The sequence below is a fragment of the Anolis sagrei genome, chromosome 5, assembly GCF_037176765.1.
Source record: "Anolis sagrei isolate rAnoSag1 chromosome 5, rAnoSag1.mat, whole genome shotgun sequence".
In the NCBI taxonomy this organism is placed as follows: Eukaryota; Metazoa; Chordata; class Lepidosauria; order Squamata; family Dactyloidae; genus Anolis; species Anolis sagrei.
This window is the reverse complement of record NC_090025.1, coordinates 68212158-68235130: the sequence shown is the minus strand read 5'-3', so window position 1 is coordinate 68235130 and position 22973 is coordinate 68212158. Positions and strand designations below refer to the sequence as shown.

General features: G+C 40.1%; 1 protein-coding gene across 10 annotated transcripts in view; it reads left to right on the top strand.

The window, feature by feature from the left end:
• FAT1 (FAT atypical cadherin 1) overlaps positions 1–22973 on the top strand; it is a 180141-nt gene that overhangs the window by 19032 nt on the left and 138136 nt on the right. For all 10 annotated transcript variants that reach the window (XR_009631627.2, XM_060778588.2, XM_060778590.2 and 7 more), the window contains exons 2-3: positions 1564–1736; positions 3088–6374. Coding sequence is in view for 9 of the 10 variants with exons in the window: in XM_060778588.2 (XP_060634571.2) it covers positions 1702–1736; positions 3088–6374 (3322 nt within the window). In the remaining variant the exon portion in view is untranslated. The remainder of the gene's footprint in view (positions 1–1563; positions 1737–3087; positions 6375–22973) is intronic.

The following is a 22973-nucleotide window of genomic DNA, read 5'->3' as shown; positions in this document are numbered from 1 at the left end:
AAGGTAGTCATCTGTGCTCAGAAAGCTGAAAAACATTTAGTAGGAACCTGAACAATCAATATTTAACACACCTGCCAGCATATAGTGAATTGAATAGGGGTTATAACTATCATTAGAGCACAATGCTGTGGTTGGGGCTAGTGCAGGGAATAAGAGTACAGTACATTGGGCTGCTGGAATAAATATTGAAACTCCTATGTATTTTTAAAAATTAGATGGAATTTCTTCTTGTAATGCCATCTATTACAAAGTCATGCAAATTGTTAGAATGAGTCTAAGTAGGAATTTTCTATGAGTTTTTCTCTCCACCTACAATAATGTACAGCTGGTGGAAGAATGGAGGGTTCCCTCTGCATCTCTACATGAGCTGGAGCTGTGTGAAAATGTTTCACCCTGGTTAGTTGTATTTGGGAGTAATTCTTGACAACATCACGACAAGGTGTGGGTTGTTGTATACATTGGTCTCTTGTTTTGTTGAAATTACTGCACTGTCTTTCAGCTGTGATCCCACATGTTATTGTTTAATCAAGGAGTTGTCTTTCCAGCATGGTTTAGTCTGTTGTGACAAGGAAAATACAGGAATCTGTATGTCTTTATGTGTACTGCGTATCACACTGAATATGAATCATGAAAGCTCAGCACAAAGACCTGTGCCTCCTACCCTGTGCCTTAACTGGGAAGAAGGCTGGAGTTGGCTTTCAAAGTTCAGTGGTGCTTTGTGCTTCCACCATTCAATGTCCAAAATTGGAAAGTGTTAAAAATATTTCTGTAACACAATTTTTCCTTCATCTCATTTTTCAGCCTCTGCTTAGTGAGTTTGTTCCATGACTGCTTATTGTCGTGTTTCTCAACATGGGGGTTGGGACCCTTGGGGGGGGGTCACAAAGGGGCTTCAGAGGGGTGGCCAAAGACCATCAGAAAATATATATTTCTGATGGTCTTAGGAACCCATTTGGCAGAGAAGGCTGAAGATCTCTCCACCTGTCCTTCTCTTCCTTTAGGAAACAGATGGTGAATCCTCCCACCAAAAGCCCTCCCCTGCTGTGATTGGCCAGCCTCTCAGCTGGCCTCTCATCCAAGGGGAGAGGGAGAGCAGGCATGCTCGGTGCATGGCAGCATGGTGCACATGTGTGGGCAATGAAGAACATGCAAGCCTGGAGGGAGGCTCACACTAGCGAGTCCCTTCAAGGCATAGGGGTTCTGTGTGGGAAGTTTGGCCCAGTTCTGGGGTTCAGAATGCTCTTTGATTGTAGGTGAACTATAAATCCCAGCAATTACAACTCCCAAATGTCAAAGTCTATTTTCCCCAAACTCCACTAGTGTTCACATCTGGGCATATTGAGCATTCATGCCTAGTTTGGTCCAGCTCTATCATTGAGTTCACAGTGCTCTCTGGATGTAGGTGAACTACAATGCCAAAACTCAAGTCAATGCCCACCAAATCCTTCCAGTACCTCATCCTATCCCATTCTCCAACTCTAGGAAGGTCCCTTTACTTCATTCTTTCAATACATCTTATAGTGGGGCATTATTCTTGACTGTAAACTTCTTTTTTTCCTCCAGAAGTGAAGCATTGAGTCATGGACAAGTCCCTGGTTCTTGGAGATGGGCAGAGTCTTGATGATCATCATACCATCTTCACTTCATCCAGTCTCATCTGATTTCAGAAGCTGAGCAAGGTTGGGCTCGATTAGCCTTTGGATGGGAGACCACAAGAGAACACCAGGGATCTTAAGGTAGAGATTGCAATGAATCTGCCCAGAAACACCAAATTATTACTACCAGTATTAACAATACTGAATGAATTGGACCAGACTTTTGACTCAGTATAACACAGCTTCCTATGTTCCTGTGACCACTGGTGATTGATGGGTGTCTTGACAGTTAAAGCCCATTTGCTCCTGAAGTTCATGGGCTTCAATTATTATGGAAACTTATTTATTTTATTTATTCACCCCTTTTCTCCCCCGAGGGAACTCAAAATGGTTTCCAACATTATAAAGGCAAAATTCAATGCCGTACATACATGTGAAAACCAAAACATAATAGCTAGACAATAACATAACTATAAATTAAAAACCTAACCAAAGTAAAACATAAAATAACATTTAGAAATAAAGCATAAAAATTAAGCTTTGATAATACAACAATATTTATATTAAAACCCACCCATAAACACGATTTGTAGTCGTTCCATTGGTCCATTCACTGTTCCTTCTTCTCTTATTGTACTAAGAACTTTGCTGTCCAAAATCTTGGCCACATAACTACGTTTTTATTTTCTTCCTGAAGGTCAGGAGGGAGGGGTTGCTCTAATTTCACTAGGTAGGGAGTTCCATAGCCAAGAGGCCACCACTGAGAAGGCTCTGTTTCTCATCCCCACCAGTCATGCTTGCAAAGGAGGTGGAATCGAGAGCAGGGCCTCCTCAGAAGATCTTAATCTTTGAGGTGGGTCATAGAGGGAGATATGTTTGGACAAGTAAGCTGGGCCGGAACCATTTAGGATTTTATAGGCTAAAGCCACCACTTTGAATTGTGCTCGGTAACAGACTGGCAGCCAGTGGAGCTGGCGTAACAGGGGGGTTGTATGCTCCCTATATGCTGCCCCAGTTAGAATTTTGGCTGCCACATGTTGGACCACTTGAAGCTTCCGAACAGTCTTCAAAGGCAAATTGGCTGATGTTTTCACTCTTCAGTGCAACTTATTTTGAAATAGTCCTTCTGTTGTCTTCATCATATTGTACAGTCAACATGCTATTTAGGAATTTCTTCTGGTTGTTGTCGTGTACCTTCAAGTCGTTTCTGACTCACAGCAAAGTGAACCTATCCTGGCATTTTCTTGGCAAGATTTATTCAGATAGGTGTTTGACTTGGCCTCCCTTTGGGACTGAGAATATAACTTCCCTAAGATCACACAGTGGGTTTTCATGGCTGAGTGAGGATTCAAACCCCGATCTGCAGAGTTATAATCCAGTTCTCAAACCACAACACCATGCTGGCTGTATAAATAATTTAAGACACAGGGTGTTTATTTTTGAGATTTTTCTCCTCAAGCCCCTTTGATTAATATTTCTATTTTCATTACAGGTTTTTGGGAACTGCCTCCATGGAGAGCCATTTCACCATGCTCCTGCTGCTCCTGCTGCTTGTGCAGCATTTTGGAAACTGTGAAGGAAATCCAAGACAGGACCACACATTGCCAATGCAGTTTACTCAAGCTCATTACAATGCCACTGTGTATGAGAACTCTGCGGCCAAGACCTACGTCGGACATTCCGTCAAAATGGGCATTTATATCACAAACTCCCTGTGGGATATAAAATACAAAATAATTTCGGGTGACAACGAAAACATGTTCAAAGCCGAAGAGCATATTTTGGGGGACTTTTGCTTTTTACGAATACGGACTAAGGGAGGGAACACCGCTATACTAAACAGAGAAGTAAAAGACCATTATATATTAACTGTGAAAGCAATAGAGAAGAACACAAATGCAGAAGCCCGCACAAGAATCAGAGTTCAAGTATTGGATACAAATGACTTGCGGCCATTGTTTTCTCCAACTTCTTACAGTGTTTCTGTGCCTGAGAATACAGCAATAAGGACCAGCATTGCAAGAGTAAGCGCAACAGACGCTGATATTGGAACCAATGGGGAGTTTTATTACAGCTTTAAAGAGAGGACAGATATGTTTGCTATACATCCAACAAGTGGTGTGATAGTTTTGACTGGCAGACTGGACTATTCAGAATCAAAAGTTTATGAGATGGAAATCCTTGCTGTGGACCGTGGAATGAAACTGTATGGCAGCAGTGGTATCAGTAGCATGGCAAGATTAACTGTTTACATAGAGCAAGCTAATGAACATGCGCCAGTGATCACAGCCCTCGCTTTAGCTCCTTCAGAATTAGACAATGATCCAGTATATGCAGTTGTAACAGTAGAGGACAGGGATCATGGTTCAAATGGAGAGATAGCATCCCTAAGCATTGTGGCAGGTGATCCACTGCAGCAGTTCAGAGCGGTGAGGACTTTTCCAGGAGGGAAGGAATATAAAATCAGAGCCATTGGCAGTATTGATTGGGAGAGCCAACCCTTTGGTTATAATCTTACTCTACAAGCTAAAGATAAAGGAAGTCCTCCAAAGTTTTCTTCGGTCAAAGTAATTCATGTGGCCTCTCCCCAGTTTAGATTTGGACCAGTCCATTTTGAAAGGGAGATTTACAGAGCAGAAATAAGTGAATTTGCCCCACCAGATACCCCTGTGGTTATGGTAAAAATTTCCCCTGCATATTCTCACTTGAAATATATGTTTAAAAATGCACCAAGCAGTGTCAGATTCAATTTGAATCCTCACACTGGCCTTATTACTACCCTCGATCCGATAAAAGCACAATATTCATCCTCATTTGATTTTGAGATTATGACAAGTGACAGAAAAGCATCTACAAGAGTGCTGATTGAAGTCATAGATGTCAATACACATTCCCCCGAGTTTACCCAGATGTCTTATAAAGCCTCATTTGATGAAAATGTTCCTATAGGTACAAGTGTCATGCGTGTGAATGCAAAGGATCTGGATGAAGGTGAAAATGGATATGTGACATATAGTATTGCAAACATAAATCCTGTTCCATTTGTGATCAACCATTTCACTGGTGTTATCAGTACCTCTGAAAGCATGGACTATGAGTTGATGCCAAGAGTTTATAAGTTGAGAGTCCGTGCATCTGACTGGGGCACACCATATCGTCGGGAAGTCGAAGCCCCTGTTACTATAGTTCTGAACAATTTGAATGATAACACTCCATTGTTTGAGAAAATCAATTGTGTGGGAACAATTCCCAGAGAGCTTGGTGTTGGAGAACAGATAACAACTGTATCTGCCATTGATGCCGATGAGCTTCAGTTAGTGCAGTACCAAGTTGAATCTGGAAATGAATTGCAATTATTTGTTCTAAATCCAAATTCTGGAGTGCTTTCCCTGAAACAGTCATTGGTCGATGGCGTAGGTGCCAAAACATCTTTTCATAGCTTGAGAATAACTGCTACAGATGGAGAAAACTTTTCAGCACCTTTATATATTAACATTACCATAGTTGCCAGCCGCAAACCAGTAAAGTTGCAATGTGAAGAAACTGGTGTAGCCAAAATGCTGGCAGAGAAGCTGCTTCAGGCAAATAAACTGCATGGACGTAGTGAACCTGAGGATACATTTTTTGACACTCACTCTGTCAATTTTCATGCACCCCAGTTTTCATCTAGTCTTCCCAGTAGCATTGAAATAAAAGAAGATCTGCTTGTAGGTTCCAACATCCAACTTATTAATGCCACTGATCTTGACACTGGTTTCAATGGGAAGCTGGTCTATGCTATCTCTGGAGGTAATAATGATAGCAGCTTTGTCATTGGTATGGAAACAGGAATGCTAAAAATCTTGTCTCCTCTTGACCGAGAAGTCAAAGATAAATACACATTGAATTTTACTGTTTATGACCTTGGAATACCACAGAAGTCTGCCTGGCGCCTTTTAGATATCAGAGTCCTAGATGCCAATGACAACCATCCAGAATTTTTACAAGATAGCTATTTTGTTGATGTGAGTGAAAACAAGGATCTTGATACAGAAATCATCCAAGTAGAAGCCATAGATAAAGATTTAGGGACTAACGGGGAAGTGCGATATTCAATTCTTACAGACACAGATAAATTTTCTATTGACAGTGTAACAGGTATTGTTAAAGTTGTGGGATCTTTGGACCGTGAAGATCAATCTGTACATTTCCTGAAAATAGAAGCTAGGGACCAAGCTAAAGAAGAGCCACAGTTGTCATCAACTGTACTGCTGAAGGTGTCTTTGGAAGATGTCAATGATAATCCCCCTAGATTTATTCCATCGAATTATCGTGTGAAAATCCGAGAGGATCTCCCAGAAGGAACAATTATCACATGGTTGGAAGCCTATGATCCTGATGTAGGCCAGTCAAGTCAAGTGCGGTACAGTCTTTTGGATGGTGGAGATGGAAGCTTTGACGTAGATAAACTCAGTGGAGCAATCTGTATTGTACAAGGACTGGATTTTGAGAGGAAGCAAATGTATAATCTAACAGTACGGGCCAAAGACAAAGGAAAACCCATTTCAATGTCTTCTACATGTTATGTTGAGATTGAAGTTGTTGATGTCAATGAGAATCTCCACCCACCACGTTTTCCAAACTTTGTGGATAAAGGCTTTGTAAATGAAGACGTTCCAATTGGTACTTTGGTGATGACTGTGTCTGCGTTTGATGAAGATACAGGAAGAGATGGTGAGGTCAGGTACTCGATACGGGATGGATCCGGTGTCGGAATTTTCAAAATAGATGAAGAAAAAGGTAAGAATTCATTCTCTTAAACAAATTATTCTGGTTATTATTTATCACTTATTTTATTTACAGTATATTTGTTTTCAAAATGCCTGAAATCTGTAAGTATGTAAAAGCAAGAACTAGATGATACTCTATTCTTACACAAGGCAGAGAGCTGAATCTAATGTTAATCCTTTTAGAATTGACCTGTTGTAATGAATGGGACTTATTTGTCACTATTAATGCAAGTCCCATTGGTTTCGGTGAGCTTACTATATCTGGGGTTAACATTGCGCTTAGCCTGGAAAAATACTCGATATAGAATAAATTGGAGTAGAGCACTTTCTATGAACGAGTAATGCTTCTGCTTGGTGGAGTTGAATAGAATAATGCAGAGTGTAATGATAAGGTTATATACTATATTCAATAGGATTCTAGCAGGTTCATTGTTATGGGGATAATGCTCTTTCTGCAGTGTTGTGAAAGAGACATATTTTCCATTCTTGGTTAAGAGAAACCATAGTTTCCAAACTCCAGGTTGTGTCACGTTTGTTAAGTCAGTTATTACTGAAGATAAGTTGCATTATTATAAAAACAAAGATGTCCCATCTTTGACATCTGTTCCACCCACGACTATATCCAATGTTGCAGCTTCTCAATTCACATATATTATGTTTATAAATTGTGCCCATAAGTAATAGGAGAAGTATCCTTGACCTATCTCTAAACAGGATCTACATTCTTCAGCTGATTCTAGTATTTATGTGAGACTTCTATTAGGCTTTTATTAGTGATTTAAGTCTAGGCAACATAATGATCAAAGTCATCCATTACTACTACTACTACTACTACTACTACTAGCTTGAATACCTGGTGTTTCCCGGGTTATTTGAAAAAGTCAATTTGTTAATTGTACAAAATGCATAAGATTGTGGGTGAACTGCAACTCACATCATGCCAGGTTAATCCCAGATAACTCCATCAATACTTAAAGTTTGTTATGTTGGGCAAGTTTGCTCGAGAGGCATCATCAGGTGGGGGGGGGGGGGTCTTGGGTGGTTCAGTGTGCTCTGGCTGTAGGGTAAACTACAACTCCCACTATGGTGAGTCAGTTCCCTCAAATCCCTCCAGTAGGTTGAGTTAGTCATGTGGGTTCTGTTTGCCAAGTTTGGTTCAGGTCCATCATCAGTGGAGATCACAGTTTCTCTGGTTGTGGGTGAACTACAACTCCTAGGAAGGAAGGTCTGTTCCCTCCAGTAATCAAATTTTGGCATATCAGGTATGTGTGCCAAGTTTGGTCCAGATCCATCAGTGTTTGGGTTCACTACAGAGTGCGCTATGAACCCAAACAATGATGGATTTGTACCAAACTTGTCATGCATAGCCGATATGCCCAAATTTGAACTACAGCTCCCCCAAATCAAGGGGAATTTCCCGCAAAGACTGGTGATGGGGGCTCTGTGTGTCAAGTTTGGTCCAATGCCATCTTTGGTGGAGTTCAGAGTTCTCATTGATTACAGGTGAACTATAAATCCAAGTATCTACAACTCCAAAATGTCCAAACCAATACCCCTTAAACCCAGCAGTATTCAAATTGGGGCATATCAGGTATGCATGCCAAGTTTGGTCCAGATCCATCATTGTTTGGGTTCATAATGCGCTCTGAATGTAGGTGAACTACAACTCCTATAAATCCCTCCAAAGATCTCTTGTATGTTTTGTTGGTCATGGGTGTTCTTTGTGCCAAGTTAGTTCCAGGTCAATCGGTAGCGGAGTTCAGAGTTGAAATTGTCCCTGTATGAAAGCGTTCACTTGAGTAGTGGGCAGTATGGTTTTTGTGGAGGACATTGGCAGGGCTCTTGTACATGTTCATGGCACTCACTATAACCTGCTGTGTCATTGGAGGGAGTGCGTTTGGTGTCTTCCGAGTAGTGGGAGTGATAGCTGTTTGTGGAAACTTGGGCTTGTCTGTGTAAGTGGACACCCCAGCCACATACACACATACATATTTTCACTTTTATTATGTAGATTATCCTAAAATACCTAAAACCTTGATTGTAAGCCATTTATTTAAATCAATATTTTCCAGTGTTCAATTGATTTCCTAAACAAAACGCATGCTAATTGGTTGCTATAACCATAAAAAGTACTTAAAAACCAAGTCTTCTATAATCTCATAGAATTTACTATGTCTTAAATACAAAACAGTTTTTTTCCCCAAGTTTAGATATATGATATGCAATGTATTATGCTCCAGTTAACAGAATGCTGTGATACCAGTCTTGGACAGAGTACTAATTCATACATAGCCTACAATAATTTTATCTTTTCCAGCCCCGTTTCTTTGGAAGGTAATTAATATAAATGAGAAACAAGGGCAGGTCGTAGTTACTGAGCAAACTAGTGTTCTCTGTGAGATAGAAGATAATAACCATAAATACTTGCAGTAAAAACTACTGATACTGAGTTTGTTGCAAAGATCAAGCAGTTTACTACCCATAAAATAGGGAGTGCACATTGCCTCAGATGGATAATTGGCTGATACCTGTGGAAGATTTTAATTTCCTGGTATTTTGCATCAAGCCATAATGTAAATGCAGGTTTGCTAGTAGTATCATAAAGTTATGTTATGACTAAGAAATGTGACTTCCACATATTTTGTCTTCTCAAATAAAGTCAGCCTTTTATGAGAAGGCAATAAATGCAATTTTGAGATTATGGTTTGGACAAGTTTACATAGGGACCACCAAACACAACGCCCATAGCAGAGCACCTGATGAACCAACCTGGACATAGCATATTATTTGAAAACACAAAAATGCTGGACCACTATAACAACTACCATGTCAGCTACACAGAGAAGCCATCAAAATCCACAGGCATGTGGACAATTTCAACAAAAAGGAAAAAACCATGAAAACTCTAAAATTATAACAGTAAATAAAGAACAACACTCAAAAACAGGGGAACTCCAGGCACAAAACAATCAGGGACAGCTAATCACCTCTCAACAAAGGATTCCCCCAGGCAGTAACAAGTCACACCAGAAAACTGTCAGGCCATCAAATGCTAATCAAGGTGGCCAGTTGAAACATCACACCTAGCTCCAACACACATGAGTTCTTTCGCCCACCTTGGATGTTTCGCAAATATATAAACCCAATTTTCCTAGTTTCCAACAGACTTCACAACCTCTGAGGATGCTTGCCATAGATACAGGCAAAATGTTAGGAGAGCATGCTTCTAGAATATGGCCATACAGCCCGAAAAACCTACAACAACCCATAGATTGGACATTTACATTTCCAATAGGTTGTATGTTTATTGACTATCCTCTCCATTTCTAGTCATATTCTTAAGGAGCCTCAAATGCTAAAGAGTTTTGTTTTGTTTTGTTTTGTTTGTATTTGGGTATTTGCAGGTGGAGGAGGAGATGAGAAAAGAAGTTAGTTCTGAAGTTATGGAAGAGAAGTTAGTTGTTAAAGTTCAGTAAAACTGGAGTTAAGGATTTTTAACACACACTCATACAAACGTACACATATTATAATGATCACAGAAATAAAATTTAAATTTTATCCATCTTTTTGTAAGCAGATAATTTGTTTTCTTCATACACTTCATTAAAATGTAAGTTTGACTATGTGGACATGAGATATTTCAGGTGGATGGGTAGATGCAATCATACTCCTTTCTGCAGAGTCTAAAAATGCTGAGTTGTGTGTGTGAAGGAGTACTGTTTTGGCATCTTATTCCATGCCAGCTTGCTTAATTTGTTTTTTGTGCCAACAGTTAGGGAAATGCCCAATATTTTAAATAACTGGAACACCCCGCTATGGTTTATGTACATATTTGATTCCCCTGTCTTAATAGTAGATATTTTACAAGTTTTACTAAGGAGCCCCCGGTGGTGCAGTGGGTTAAACCCTTGCGCCGGCAGGACTGAAGACCGACAGTTCGGAGGTTCGAATCTGGGGAAAGTGCGGATGAGCTCCCTCTGTCAGCTCCAGCTCCCGATGTGGGGACATAAGAGAAGTCTCCCACAAGGATGGTAAAGCATCAAAACATCCAGGCATCCCCTGGGCAATGTCCTTGCAGACAACCAATTCTCCCACACTAGAAGCGACTTGCAATTTCTCAAGTCGCTCCTGACACACACACACACACACAAAACAGTTTTACTTTGGAACCACTTCTTCCTCCTTAATGTCACAGAAATTTAAAGATCCAGAAATTTAAAGATTAACAGCCCCGAACCATTGGCTAGGCAGAGATCCAAATGTCATGCTTAGCTACTTCTTGGTATTACAGGCTGGCTTGATGGCAGTAATATGAGGAAAGATTATGGAGATTGAATGATTTGATGTTAAAGTGAACAACCTAGAGAGAGCATTGATTGCTGTATTTTTATGATTTTGAACTGGAGCCTAATGAATTCTTTGACTATTGTCTTAATTTGCCTAACAGGGAATAAATTAAATCTATTTTTTTCTTTTAAAATACTGATTTCTGCATTTTAACATGCATTGGATATTATGTTCATTTCTTGAAGTGCCCTATAGGTAGAGTCTGAAAGAACAAAGTGCCACTTGTGTAATTGCATTTTTTCAAAAAATAATATACAAAACTATTCAAATTTCTCTATAAATACACCCTAGAGCTGTATTTAAACTTCTCAGCTTTTACCTTTCTAATCATTTAATTCATGTTTTTTACTTGACAAGCCAACAGAGTAATTTTGGTTAAAAATGTTTAATGAAATAGATTAAGTATGTTGTCTCACAAGTTGACTTTATCAGCAGACCATGTAAACTCTTTAGCATTTTTCATTTTGTGTGGTGGGGAAGGGGAGGAGATGGCAGTAATTTATGGAATTTGTTCACACACACATATATACACACGTGCGCACACACTCGCGCACACACATTCTAGCTTGGATACCTGGCATTTCCTGGGTTATTTGAAAAAGTCATTTTTTAAATTGTACAAAATACATAAGGTTGTGTACAATGTGTATGTGTGTAGTTTTGCGCATGCGTTATAATTTAATTTTGGGTTTTTAGGGGGGCTTTTAAAGTCTCTTCTGCTGTGTTTTTCAGTGTTTTTATGAGTGATGGTCACTCGTTGGCCTGATAGGTATATTGTGTCGAGATTTGGTGTAAATTCGTCCAGTGGTTTTTGAGTTATGTTAATCCCACAAACAAACATTACATTTTTATTTATATAGACTAACCGTCCCCTGCCACGTGTTGCTGTGGCCCAGTCTGGTGATCTGGAAAATAAAGTAATGAGAAAGTGTTGGTTTCTAATATATGTAATGTCTTTATGCTTGTGGGTAAACAGTATTTCTTGTTTCTTTGTCAGTGTTGATGTGGAGAGTGTCTGGTTTGCCTACTTTGGAACATGCAACATATAATTGTCCTTCTTTAGGGGTCCCCTTCAAATCTATGATGCTATATCTCTGTGTGTGAATCATATCTCTTTATCTATATCTATGGCTGGATGGCTTTTTGTCAGGAGGGCTCTGAGTACATTTTCTTGCCCTGGTGAGGAGATTGGACTGGATGGTTTCTGTTGGTCATGGGGGTTCTGTGTGGGAAATTTGCCCCAATTCTGTCATTTGTGGGAATCAGAATGCTCTTTGATTTTAGGTGAACTATAAATCCCAGTAACTACAACTCCCAAATGTCAAGGTCTATTTCCCCCAAACTCCATCTGTGTTCATGTTTGGGCATATGGAATATTTGTGCCAAGTTTGGTCCAGATCCATGATTGTTTGAGTCCACAGTGCTCTCTGGATGTAGATGAATTACAACTCCCAAACCCAAGGTCAATGCCCACCAAACCCTTCTAGTGTTTTATGTTGCTCATGGGAGTCCTGTGTGTCATGTTTGGTTCAATTCCATAATTGATGGAGTTCAGAATGCTCTTTGATTGTAGGTGAACTATAAATCCCAGCAACTACAACTCCCAAATGACAAAATCAAAAAAAAATTGAGTGAAGGACATCCATTGGGTTGTTAGGTGTCTGCTGTCTAAATTTGGTGTCGATTCGCCCACTGGTTCTTGAGTTCTGTTAATCCCACAAGCGAACATTACATATTTATTTATATAGATGTAGATGTGGTTTTTTAAAATTCACACTAACTCTGAAATTATCTTATTAATTCATGACTCCCCAAAACAGTCTGTTATTTATTTTGACTAAGTATTATATCTCAGCAAAATCCCCAAACCCACTCTAACTCAAATCAAAACCCTCCCAATGTTACATTTGTTTTCACCTGCAGCCCCCCTTTCAGGCCCAGAGGTGTTGCCTGCTTTAAATCTGTAAATAAAGTTCATTATGTTGAATTATACTGAAAACAAACTGCCATTGTATTAGCTTTTGGTATTAGGTAAAGACGCAATGGGTAAAAACTCTTGTTCCGGCAGGACTGCTGACCAAAAGGCCGGTGGTTCAAATCCCGGGAGTGGGGTGAGCTTCCGTCTGTCAGCTCCAGCTTCTCATGTGGGGACATGAAAGAAGCCTCCCACAGGATAGTAAAACATCCCAGCATCCTCATGGCAACATCCTTGCAGATGGCTAATTCTCTCACAGCAGAAGCGACTTGCAGTTTCTCAAGTTGCTCCGGACTCAAAAAATAAAATAAATTAGGTAAAGGAAAATGTTTATGTACTGAAACGATTCTGTAACAAAATCATTTGCATCACCTCCCAGTTTTTTTTCAAGTTTGAGAGCAAAAAGAACTTTATAAATTTGAACATACCTTTTATCATTATTTGACATTTGTTGAAATAATGGTTTCACAAATATTTGGATTCCAATGCCAGTTGTCTTTGTCATAAAAATAACTGTGTTATGCTTAAGCATTTGCTCGACTACTATCTATCTATCTCCTAGGAAATTAGAGTAAATGTTACACTACGGTGTGTTCCCTGAAGAACATTGGGTACTATATCAACTTGACAGTTGTTTGACATGTCGGATTTTTACAGCTTTGATGTTTATATGCTTTCTATTTCAAACGCTTTTGGATTGTGTTGGTTTCTAATATGACATAATACTCACTTTTTCCATTCAGGCTAAAAGGGGAGGGGGAAGAAAAGGTCCCTATGCGCTTTGGAAATGCTCTAAATATATCTGAAAAGAAGAAACAAATCCGACAGCAGTAGTAGTTGCTTCTAATCAGAACTTGGAAACTTTTCAGGGTATGGCTCCCTGTATAAATCCAGGCTAGAGATAAGAGGAGTTGTAGTCCCAAAAGTAACTTTCCCTAGGTGTGGATCCTTGAATTTGTATTAATAACAGTATAGTGTAGTGTAGTGGTTCATAAGCTACGTAATGTGGGGAAATAGTTTGCCTTTTTTCCCAGCATGCCAGAAACTTGACTTCATATGTGTACTGGCATAGCTCACACACCAACATCATGCCACAAACTACCACTTTGAGGAATGGGTTTTGTTAGACTGACATTTAGGTTCATAATAATAATAATAAGCTGCAGAAGTCCACCTTATTGGGATCTGCATGCATTATCCGCTGATACATCACACAGTCCTAGACACTTGGGAAGTGTCCGACATGTGATCCAATTCAACAGCCAGCAGAGTGTCTGCTGTGGACTCATCTTGTTGTGTTTCAAATAATAATAATAATAATAATAATAATAATAATAGACTTTATATTCTGCTTTCTCTCTCTGGAGGGACTCAGAGCGAATTACAATATGTACAAATGAGGCAAACTTTCAATGCCTTTTACACACAGTGAACAACGATGTACAATGCAGGCAAAGGTAAAGGCCTTCCCCCTTTTCCATCTCAGGTGTCTGGAGGTGATGCTCAACTCTGGCCATGGGGAGGTGCTCTTGTTCCAATTTTCCATATTGAGGAGCCTGTTGTCCATAGGCATCTCCGATTGTGTTGCTGGCATATCTGCATGGAGCGCCCTTTTACCTTCCTACCTAGGCATATCTATTGATCTACTCGGATTGCATGCTTTTGAACTGCTAGATTGGCAGAAGCTGGGCTGACAGTCAGAAGCTCACCCCGACTCATGGCTTCGAACTGTCGACCTTCTAGTCAGCAGATTTCCTGCACTAGCAGTTTAACCCACTGGGCTACCATGGCCCAATAATCCTGCTTGGTTTATTGTACATGGGGATACCTTGTAAGAGTGTTCAGAAACTTGAGTTGGTTGAAAGAGATAGAGCTAACTTGTTAACTAGGGTTGGCTACAATGACTATGTATCTCCCTTGTTGCAACAGCTTTGCTGGCCTATTTCTGAGCATAATTCAGAATTCTGATTATTACCTCCTAAGCCTGTAACTCAGGTCCAGATTCTCTGAGGAACCTGCCTAGGTCTCTTAGTGCTTTGTGAAAGTACCTTTAATCTGTCTCATCACCTTTTCAGTCACATTAGTTGAAAGAAGGGAGTACGCTTTCTCAGCAGCTTCTCCTAGGCTTTGGAATTTCATCTCTAGGGAGGCCAGAATGAATCCCTTTTTGCACTAATTCGATCAACAAGTGATTTATTTTCTTATTCGAGCAGGCTGTTATGAATGTATGATTTGGTGTTTTGTCAGTTTTATATTCCCTTTTACAGAGTTTTCAATTTTGTACATTTTAAATTGCATTAAAAATTACACCAAGACACAATATTTTGTAATTCATGTTAATGTTAATATTTTATGGGTGCTGTACTGGGAGAAAGGTGAGATATTTATCTATATAGATATAAACAGACAGTCCCCAAAGTTGACTTACAAACGACTCATAGTTAAGAATGGGGGCGAGGAAGTGTGCAAAATCTTCCCCTAGGAAGGGAAAATCACTCCTGAAGCAGTTGCTATGGGGAAAAAAGATGTCTCCCCTGAAACTTTCTCAGCAATCCTTGTTTCCACAACAAGCGAAATGATTTAAAATCCAATTATCAGAAGGACAGAAAGTGAGGTGAAATCTTCTGAACTGGGTAATAGACAGCAAAACAAAAACAATTTTTTTGGCTGGAGTTACACTTAAAAAACGTATCTCTTCTGACTTTTTCATAACTTAGGAACTGCCTGTAGATAATGTTTTGTAAGTTGTATTGGGTTGTAGTATTGGGGAAGATATTCAGAAAGAAATATTACCTGGAGTTCAACCCTGAAACTTTGAGATGCTTACACATTCTGGAGGAACAGTTCTGAAGTTACAGGGAAAATTATTACCTTGGGATATAAAAGCCACTTGGTGTTCAGAATTGTCTATGCATTCAATTTTTGGTAAAAGGCCACTGTCACACTCTAGGAAACAGATTAAGTCACTGCACATGATGGACTCTTTTTTTCCTGAATACAGGTCACCTTTCCCTGGGATCAGAGTTAGGACACTTTGTAATATATTATATTATATGTCAGCTCTCTACCAATAAAGGTAAAAGTGCTTACTGTGCACTCACACCTGATTTTTAAAAAGGCTCCGGATTGTAGCCATTACTTTCTTCAAAATCTTCTTGAATAGAGACCTTGAAAGAGCAAAGGAATGCACACTTAAGTAACGAAGATATATAGAAATAATGAAAGTGTTCCTGCCATACATCAAGGGAACCACTGACCGCATAGGGAAGCTGATGAGGAAACACAACATACAAACAATCTACAAACCCACCAAGAAAATCCAACAAATGCTACGTTCAGCAAAGGACAAGAGGGATCCTCTCACCTCTGCAGGAGTCTACCGTATACCATGCAGCTGTGGACAAGTCTACATAGGGACCACCAAACGCAGCGCCCAAACAAAAATCCAGGAACATGAAAGGCACTGCAGACTACTCCAACCAGAGAAATCAGCCATAGCAGAGCACCTGATGAACCAACCTGGACACAGCATTTTATTTGAGAACACAAAAATGCTGGACCACTCTCACAACCACCATGTCAGACTACACAGAGAAGCCATTGAAATCCACAAACATGTGGACAATTTCAACAGAAAGGAAGAAACCATGAAAATGAACAAAATCTGGCTACCAATATTAAAAAATTCTAAAATTGCAACAGTAAAAACAGCAGAGAGAAAAACAGGCAGGGACATCTAATCACCTTTCAAGAAGAGTTTGCTCCAGGCACAGTCAGCCCATTGTATGCTAATCAAGGTGGTCAGTTGAAAGATTCACACCTAGCCCAACTTACAAAAGCCCTTTGTCTCACCCTGGTCATTCCACAGATATATAAACCCCTTTTTCCCAGCTCCAGCAGACCTCATATCTGAGGAAGCTTGCCATAGATGCAGGCGAAACGTCAGGAGAAATGCCTCTAGAACATGGCCATATAGCCCAAAAAAACCCACAAGAACTGAGTGATTCCGGCCATGAAAGCCTTCGACAATACAATGACTCTTTGGTTCCTTACTAAATTTTGTATTCCTGGAAAAGCTTCAAATAGTTTTGCAAACAAGTCATCATGGTACAAGTATTGTATAAGTTTAAAAATATTGATACCTTGCTCATTCCCTTGGAGCAATAATGGGAATTATACTGCTTCCAGGTATGATTGAATTGTAAATCCCAGCAAGTCTAGCCAGCAGTAGAGAATGTTGAGAATTGTAACCCTGGAAATCTGAATGGCTACCTTTCCTCTATAACCAGTGAAGTCTTACCCATTTCTGCTGGGAAGTTACCTCTCTGGTCCCTTTCATACTACCTAGTTGTAGCTCTGTAATTCCACTTCAACTCCCAAGAGAGTAGTCTGTGTAATACTGGGATTTGCACCTATGGAGGGGCATTTTAAATTCTCATCCAAAAACCTGTAGTATTTCCACAAACTTCCCAACCCAAGATTCCATAGGATGCAGTCATGGCAGTCTTAGAGCAATCATAGTGCTCCAGTTGTGTAGTGTGGTCTCTAGGTATTCATAGGATTACAGCCTTATCCTTTCTTGCCAATGGAATGAGTCCACAAGATGGCTATCAGTCACATGTCATCCATGGCCATGCTGCCGCCACTGTATCCATTTATTTATTTATTTACTTAAAACATTTGTATGCCGCCCTTCTCACTCAGAGCGGCTTACAAGATATATATATACAATATATTATATTATTAACATAGTACAATATAAGTATTATATATTATTATATTGTACTTCACCATTCTATTCTAATATTATTAGTAATATTACATGTCATATAAAATATATAATTATAACATTGTATTATTACTATTATTAGTAGTATATGTATATACAATATATTATATTATATTATTAGTAAAGCACAGGAGACAAGATGGAACTGTCTTCTCTCCCCCCCCCCCCCTTAACTCTGGCCCAGAGCAGCAATTGGTGCCGAGAAGAGGGGGCTCCCAACTGATGACGTAGGCAGAAGACAAGATGGAAATGTCTTCTGCCCCCCTCTCTCTTCACTCTGGCCCAGAGCAGAAAGTAGAACCAGGCTGGAACTCCTCTTAGTCAGGACAGGCTGAGCGATGCAATGCACGGCACCTCAACTCTTCTTCGCTCTCCAACTAGAAGCCCAAGCCCCCATCCTTTGCATATGTTCTTGCAAAGGGCCGATCCGATAGAAGGGAGGGTCAGGGCAGGCATGGCAGGCAGTGCCTCAATGCCATTGCCGCTCTTCCAGATGTAGCGCTGCCCTGCTGCTTTACAAGACCCAGCTGCATGCACACTCCGGTTCCTTCTTCCTTTCCAGAGCCTGTTGGGTCTCTCGCAGCCATGGGGCAGAGCCACGTCCAGGATAGTGGTGATGGCATTGAGGTTTGCATGCCACATCACTCTGCCTGCCTTGACCTTCCTTTCTATCAGCTCAACCCTTTGCAAACCCATGCAGGGCTTTCACCTGGCGAGGGAAGAAGAGTGGAGGTGCTGCCTGTGGTGTCCCACCTGCCTAGACTAAGAGGAGGAACTTGAGCCTGGTGTTGTGGTGACAGAAGTGCGCGAAGGTTGCCTGATTTGGCAAGAAGGAGGAGAGGAGCGGCTGGATTTAGAGGGACCCCCCTCCCCCCCTGTAGCTGATCCTCCATCATGGCTTTTGCACCCCCTGTGAGGGGGTTTAGTTTGGGGTTGGGTGAGGGAATTCCATTTTTGAGAAATGAGAACCTCAAAATTAAGATACGCATTAGATTCGATGGGGCATTAGAATCAAGTAAATACAATATCTGTGTCCATTGGATATGATTGTCACTTCTTTTCAGAAATCCAGATGGATTTGGGAGCAGTATACATCTATAGCCCATTTCTTTTATTAGCACTGAGTAAGCCTGGGCAAGACACACTGTTTCAGCCTTGAAGGGAAAACAAAGGCAAAACCACCTTTGAATAAGTCTTGCCAAGAAAACTCGAAGATAGGATTTTCTTAGGGTTTCCATATGTCAAAAACAACTTGAGGGAACACAGTAACAATTACTCTAGGTTCTGAATAAAAATGTTAGCTGAAACATTTTTATTCTTTCCTTTTTTCCTTTTTTGTGATTTAGAAAGCTATATGTACTGTTCTCGTGTTATTTCCACCTTTGATACCAACTTTTCCACTAAAGAGGTAATGTGCAGAAAAACATCTACTTCATTAACCAGTGTATTTGTAAGTTTATAGTATGAAAATGCTCAATGAGAGTCAATTCATTCTTCTGTGTGTCCTTCCTTCCTTCTCTTTCTTTCTTTCTTTCTTTCTTTCTTTCTTTCTTTCTATGGAGTATTGCAGGTCACTGAACCAGTGATCTGAATCTTTCCTCACCCTGACCCAGGGTTTTATAATGGCAATAAGCTGTATGTCTAGGACACATTTAACATGGTGCCACTTTTTTTTTAAATGATAAACCTTTTTAAAAAAACTGACATTCAGTAATACAGCATGACTAATACAATGTTGCCATGGCCTTTGTTTTTTGTTTAATGTGAAAATGAACTTTTGGAAGAAGTTGGACTGTCCAGAGCAAAAATGCTTTGCGCTGTGAAAGGGAGTCTGTTGAGAATGCTAAAGTGCCTTTAAAGATCCTGTTAGATGAACCATTCTAACAATTGGTAAACAAGGAAGCTCAACATGGACGCCTTGGACTTTTCCCAATCCCTTTCTGTGGCTGTTGAAACTGAGCATTGTTTTGCAGTGACTTCTATTGCCTGGGTCATTGCCTGGACTGATGAAAGCAGTTGGGCCCCCTTTACAAAGTTTGGGTGTGAGAGTCTCATCTTAATTTAAGATTTTCCAGTAAATGGGGAGAGTTTCATCCAATGAATATAAAAGGAGGTGAACCAACTTTTCCAGTTGCTTTCTTTCTCTTTTCTATGTTTCAAAAGTACTTGATAATCAAAGCAGTTTTGAAGGGAAATAATTTTTAAAAGCTGTGGAATGTGCTTCTTAAACTGTTACTGATACAGCTGTCATATTGCAGATTAATTTTCTACTGAAACATCTGCTTAGTTTTTGAAGTATATATTAAAGGTCAGTAAGGGGAGACAGAAATGATAGAATAATCTTTACTTTTTTGGGGGGGAAGTTAAAATTTTAATCATTTGGAAGGGCTTTTGGGTGGGGGGAGAAGATAGATTATGCGTTGTGTCGGTCTGTTTTATGAAACTGATGGCACTCAGATTTGGGAGTTAAATACTTTCATTTATCTTTGGAACAAGTTTATGGCTCTCTATGTTGTCACATAACTCAGTGTATATTGCTGAAAATTAAACCTTGCATCTGAGCAGTTATGCACATTCAACTATCTGCAAAGCTTGCTTAAATCACTGTGTCAGCAATATATTGTGAGAAATGAATAATGTCCATCCAAGGAAGAGATCAGAGTGTGTGTGCATGGAGGCTCTTAGCTGTGTTATTATGTAGATTTGGGTATTTATATATTTTTTTGTGTCAGGAGTGAACCAAACAGTTGTATTGCATTGAAAAAGCACAGCGTTTGCAAACTTAGTATTCTATTAAATGTCCTTTGACCAGTACCTGGTCACTTGGAGTACCTCTGGTGTTGCTATAAGAAGGTCCTCCATTGTGCATGTGGCAGGGCTCAGGTTGCTTTGTAGCAGGTGGTCTGTAGTTTGCCCTTCTCCACACCCGCATGTCGTGGATTCCACTTTGTAGCCCCATTTCTTAAGGTTGGCTCTGCATCTCATGGTGCCAGAGCGCAGTCTGTTCAGCACCTTCCATGTCACCCAGTTTTCTATGTGCCCAGGATGGAGTCTCATTTAGTAAAAGAGATAGTATTTGTTGACATGAAGTGTTGAATCTGGGGGTATCAGGAACAAAAGGAAAGGGCTCCCACACTAAAGTAGCAAGTGTTTGATTTATTACTAGTAATAAAAGCATTTCTAGATTCAGTCCCATATGATGCTATGGGACAGAATCTTTTTATAACTATCCTATAAGACACAACACATCTTATATTTTGAATCACAGGTATGGATTAAGCAAGGTTCAGACCATACCAGTTGAATCTCTTGAAGAAGGAGTTGCCCACAACGGGTCTTTGAATGTGGGTAGTTGTGCTGTTTAACATCCCTAATCTATAGTTGGATGTTCAACTGGAGATGATTTCAAAGAACAGGGAAATTTGTGCATTGTAAAGTGTTCTGTCTTTATTGGCAGGGAATTTCTAAATAAGAAACCCCATTTGGAACCAATAAACCAGTTCAGTAACTCTAGTAAGTCTGGACTCAGCATAAATTGATCTGAAAGACCTGTATCACCTTGCCAAGCCTTTTGAAAAATTTATCGCAGGGAACATCGTTTGCATTTTTGTGAGTCCTATGACACATTACCCTACCGATACGTATTTGGTTTACATATGTAAGGCATTGAATTTTGCCACTATTACTGTATAAACCACTTTTTTTGTGGGTGGTCCTGGAACGTAAGACCTGCGATAAGTGAGGGAACACTGTATGTTTGAATCCACAAAAGCTCATGAGAAAAAAAAAAACCCAGATATTTTATAGAGCCATGGTAGTGCAGTGGGTTAAACCGCTGAGCTCGCCGACTGGAAGGTCGGTGCTTTGAACTCCCATTGATCACCCCAGCTTCTGCCAACTTAGTAGTTAAAAAACATGCAAATATGAATAGATCAATAGGTACTGCTCCAGCAGGAAGGTAACGGTGCTCCATGCAGTCATGCTGGCCACATGACCTAGGAGGCATTTACGGACAACGCCAGCTCTTTGGCTTAGAAATGGAGATGAGCACCACCCCCCAGAGTCAGACACAACTAGACTTAATGTCAAGGGGAAACCTTTACCTTTATTTTATAGGTTCTGCTATATTTCATTTTTCTGGTCTCCCTCTCACTTCCTCTTTTTCTGGTAATAATAGACTTTTGTTCACACCTGGTCAGAGGCTGAGTGGTTGTATTTTGCAGCTGTTGAATCTTCTAAGCCATTTTCACAAGGAGCTGCATGTTAATTGCCTGTCAGTAACTCCTATGGAGGCAATCAATACATGAAAAACAGACATCAGAGAAATCTCAGCTTACCAAGCTACTTGTTAAATGGCTGTTCCTGCAACTGTCGAATCCAACAGTAAATTGTAGGTACAGGAGATCCTCCCCTATGTATAACAAGGTTTTTGATATAAATTACACAGTAACTCTCAAGGATGTCTTTATAAATATCCGTCCATGTGCAGGCAACTTGATTTCTAGGTTAGTTAAGTCCAGAATCCCACTCGCACTATATAATAGTGGTTCTCAACCTTCTTAATGCTGCAAGCCCTCAATACAGTAGCTCATGTTGTGGTGACCCTCAATCATAACAGTATTTTTGTTGGTACTTCATAACTGCAATTTTACTACTGTTATGAATCGTAATGTAAATATCTGATAAGCAGGATGTATTTTCATTTACTTGGCCAAATTTGGCACGAATACCTGATACGCCCAAATTTTAATACTGGCGGGGGGTGGGATTGATTTTGTCATTTGCTTGGATTTATAGTTCACCTACAATCAAAGAGCATTCTGAATGCCACCAATGTTGGAATTGAACCAAACGGGGCACACAGAACTCCAATGACCAACAGAAAATACTGGAAGGATTTGGGGGGCATTGAGCTTGAGTTTTGGAGTTGTGATTCAGATAACTCCAGAGAGCACTGTGGACTCAAACAAAGACGTATTTGGACCAAACTTGTCTTGAATATGCCTAAATGTGAACACTGGTGGAGTTTGGGAAAAATAGACCTTGGCATTTGGGAGTTGTAGTTCCTGGGATGTATAGTTCACGTATAATCAAAGGTTTGAACCCACCAATGATAGAATAGGGCCAAACTTCCAACACTGAACCCCCATAATCAACAGAAAATACTGCAGGGATTTGGGAGGAATTGACAGTGATTTAGGGGAGATGTAGTTCACCTACCTCCAGAGAGCACTATGTTTCTAAGACCATTGGAAATATGTTTTCTGGTGGTCTCTGATGCCCCGCTCACGATCCCCCCCAGGGGTCCCAACCCCCAGGTTGAGAAACGTTGCTATACAATATGACATTCATGGGATCACCTCAAATTGACAGAAGACACGAAGGCAGATACGCACACATAAGCTGCTAATATCAGGAATCCATAGGGTGGAAGCATGGCGTTTAAAGTAGAATAACAGCACTAGAATTTTGTAGTGTGAAAATGTCCTCAGGTCCCA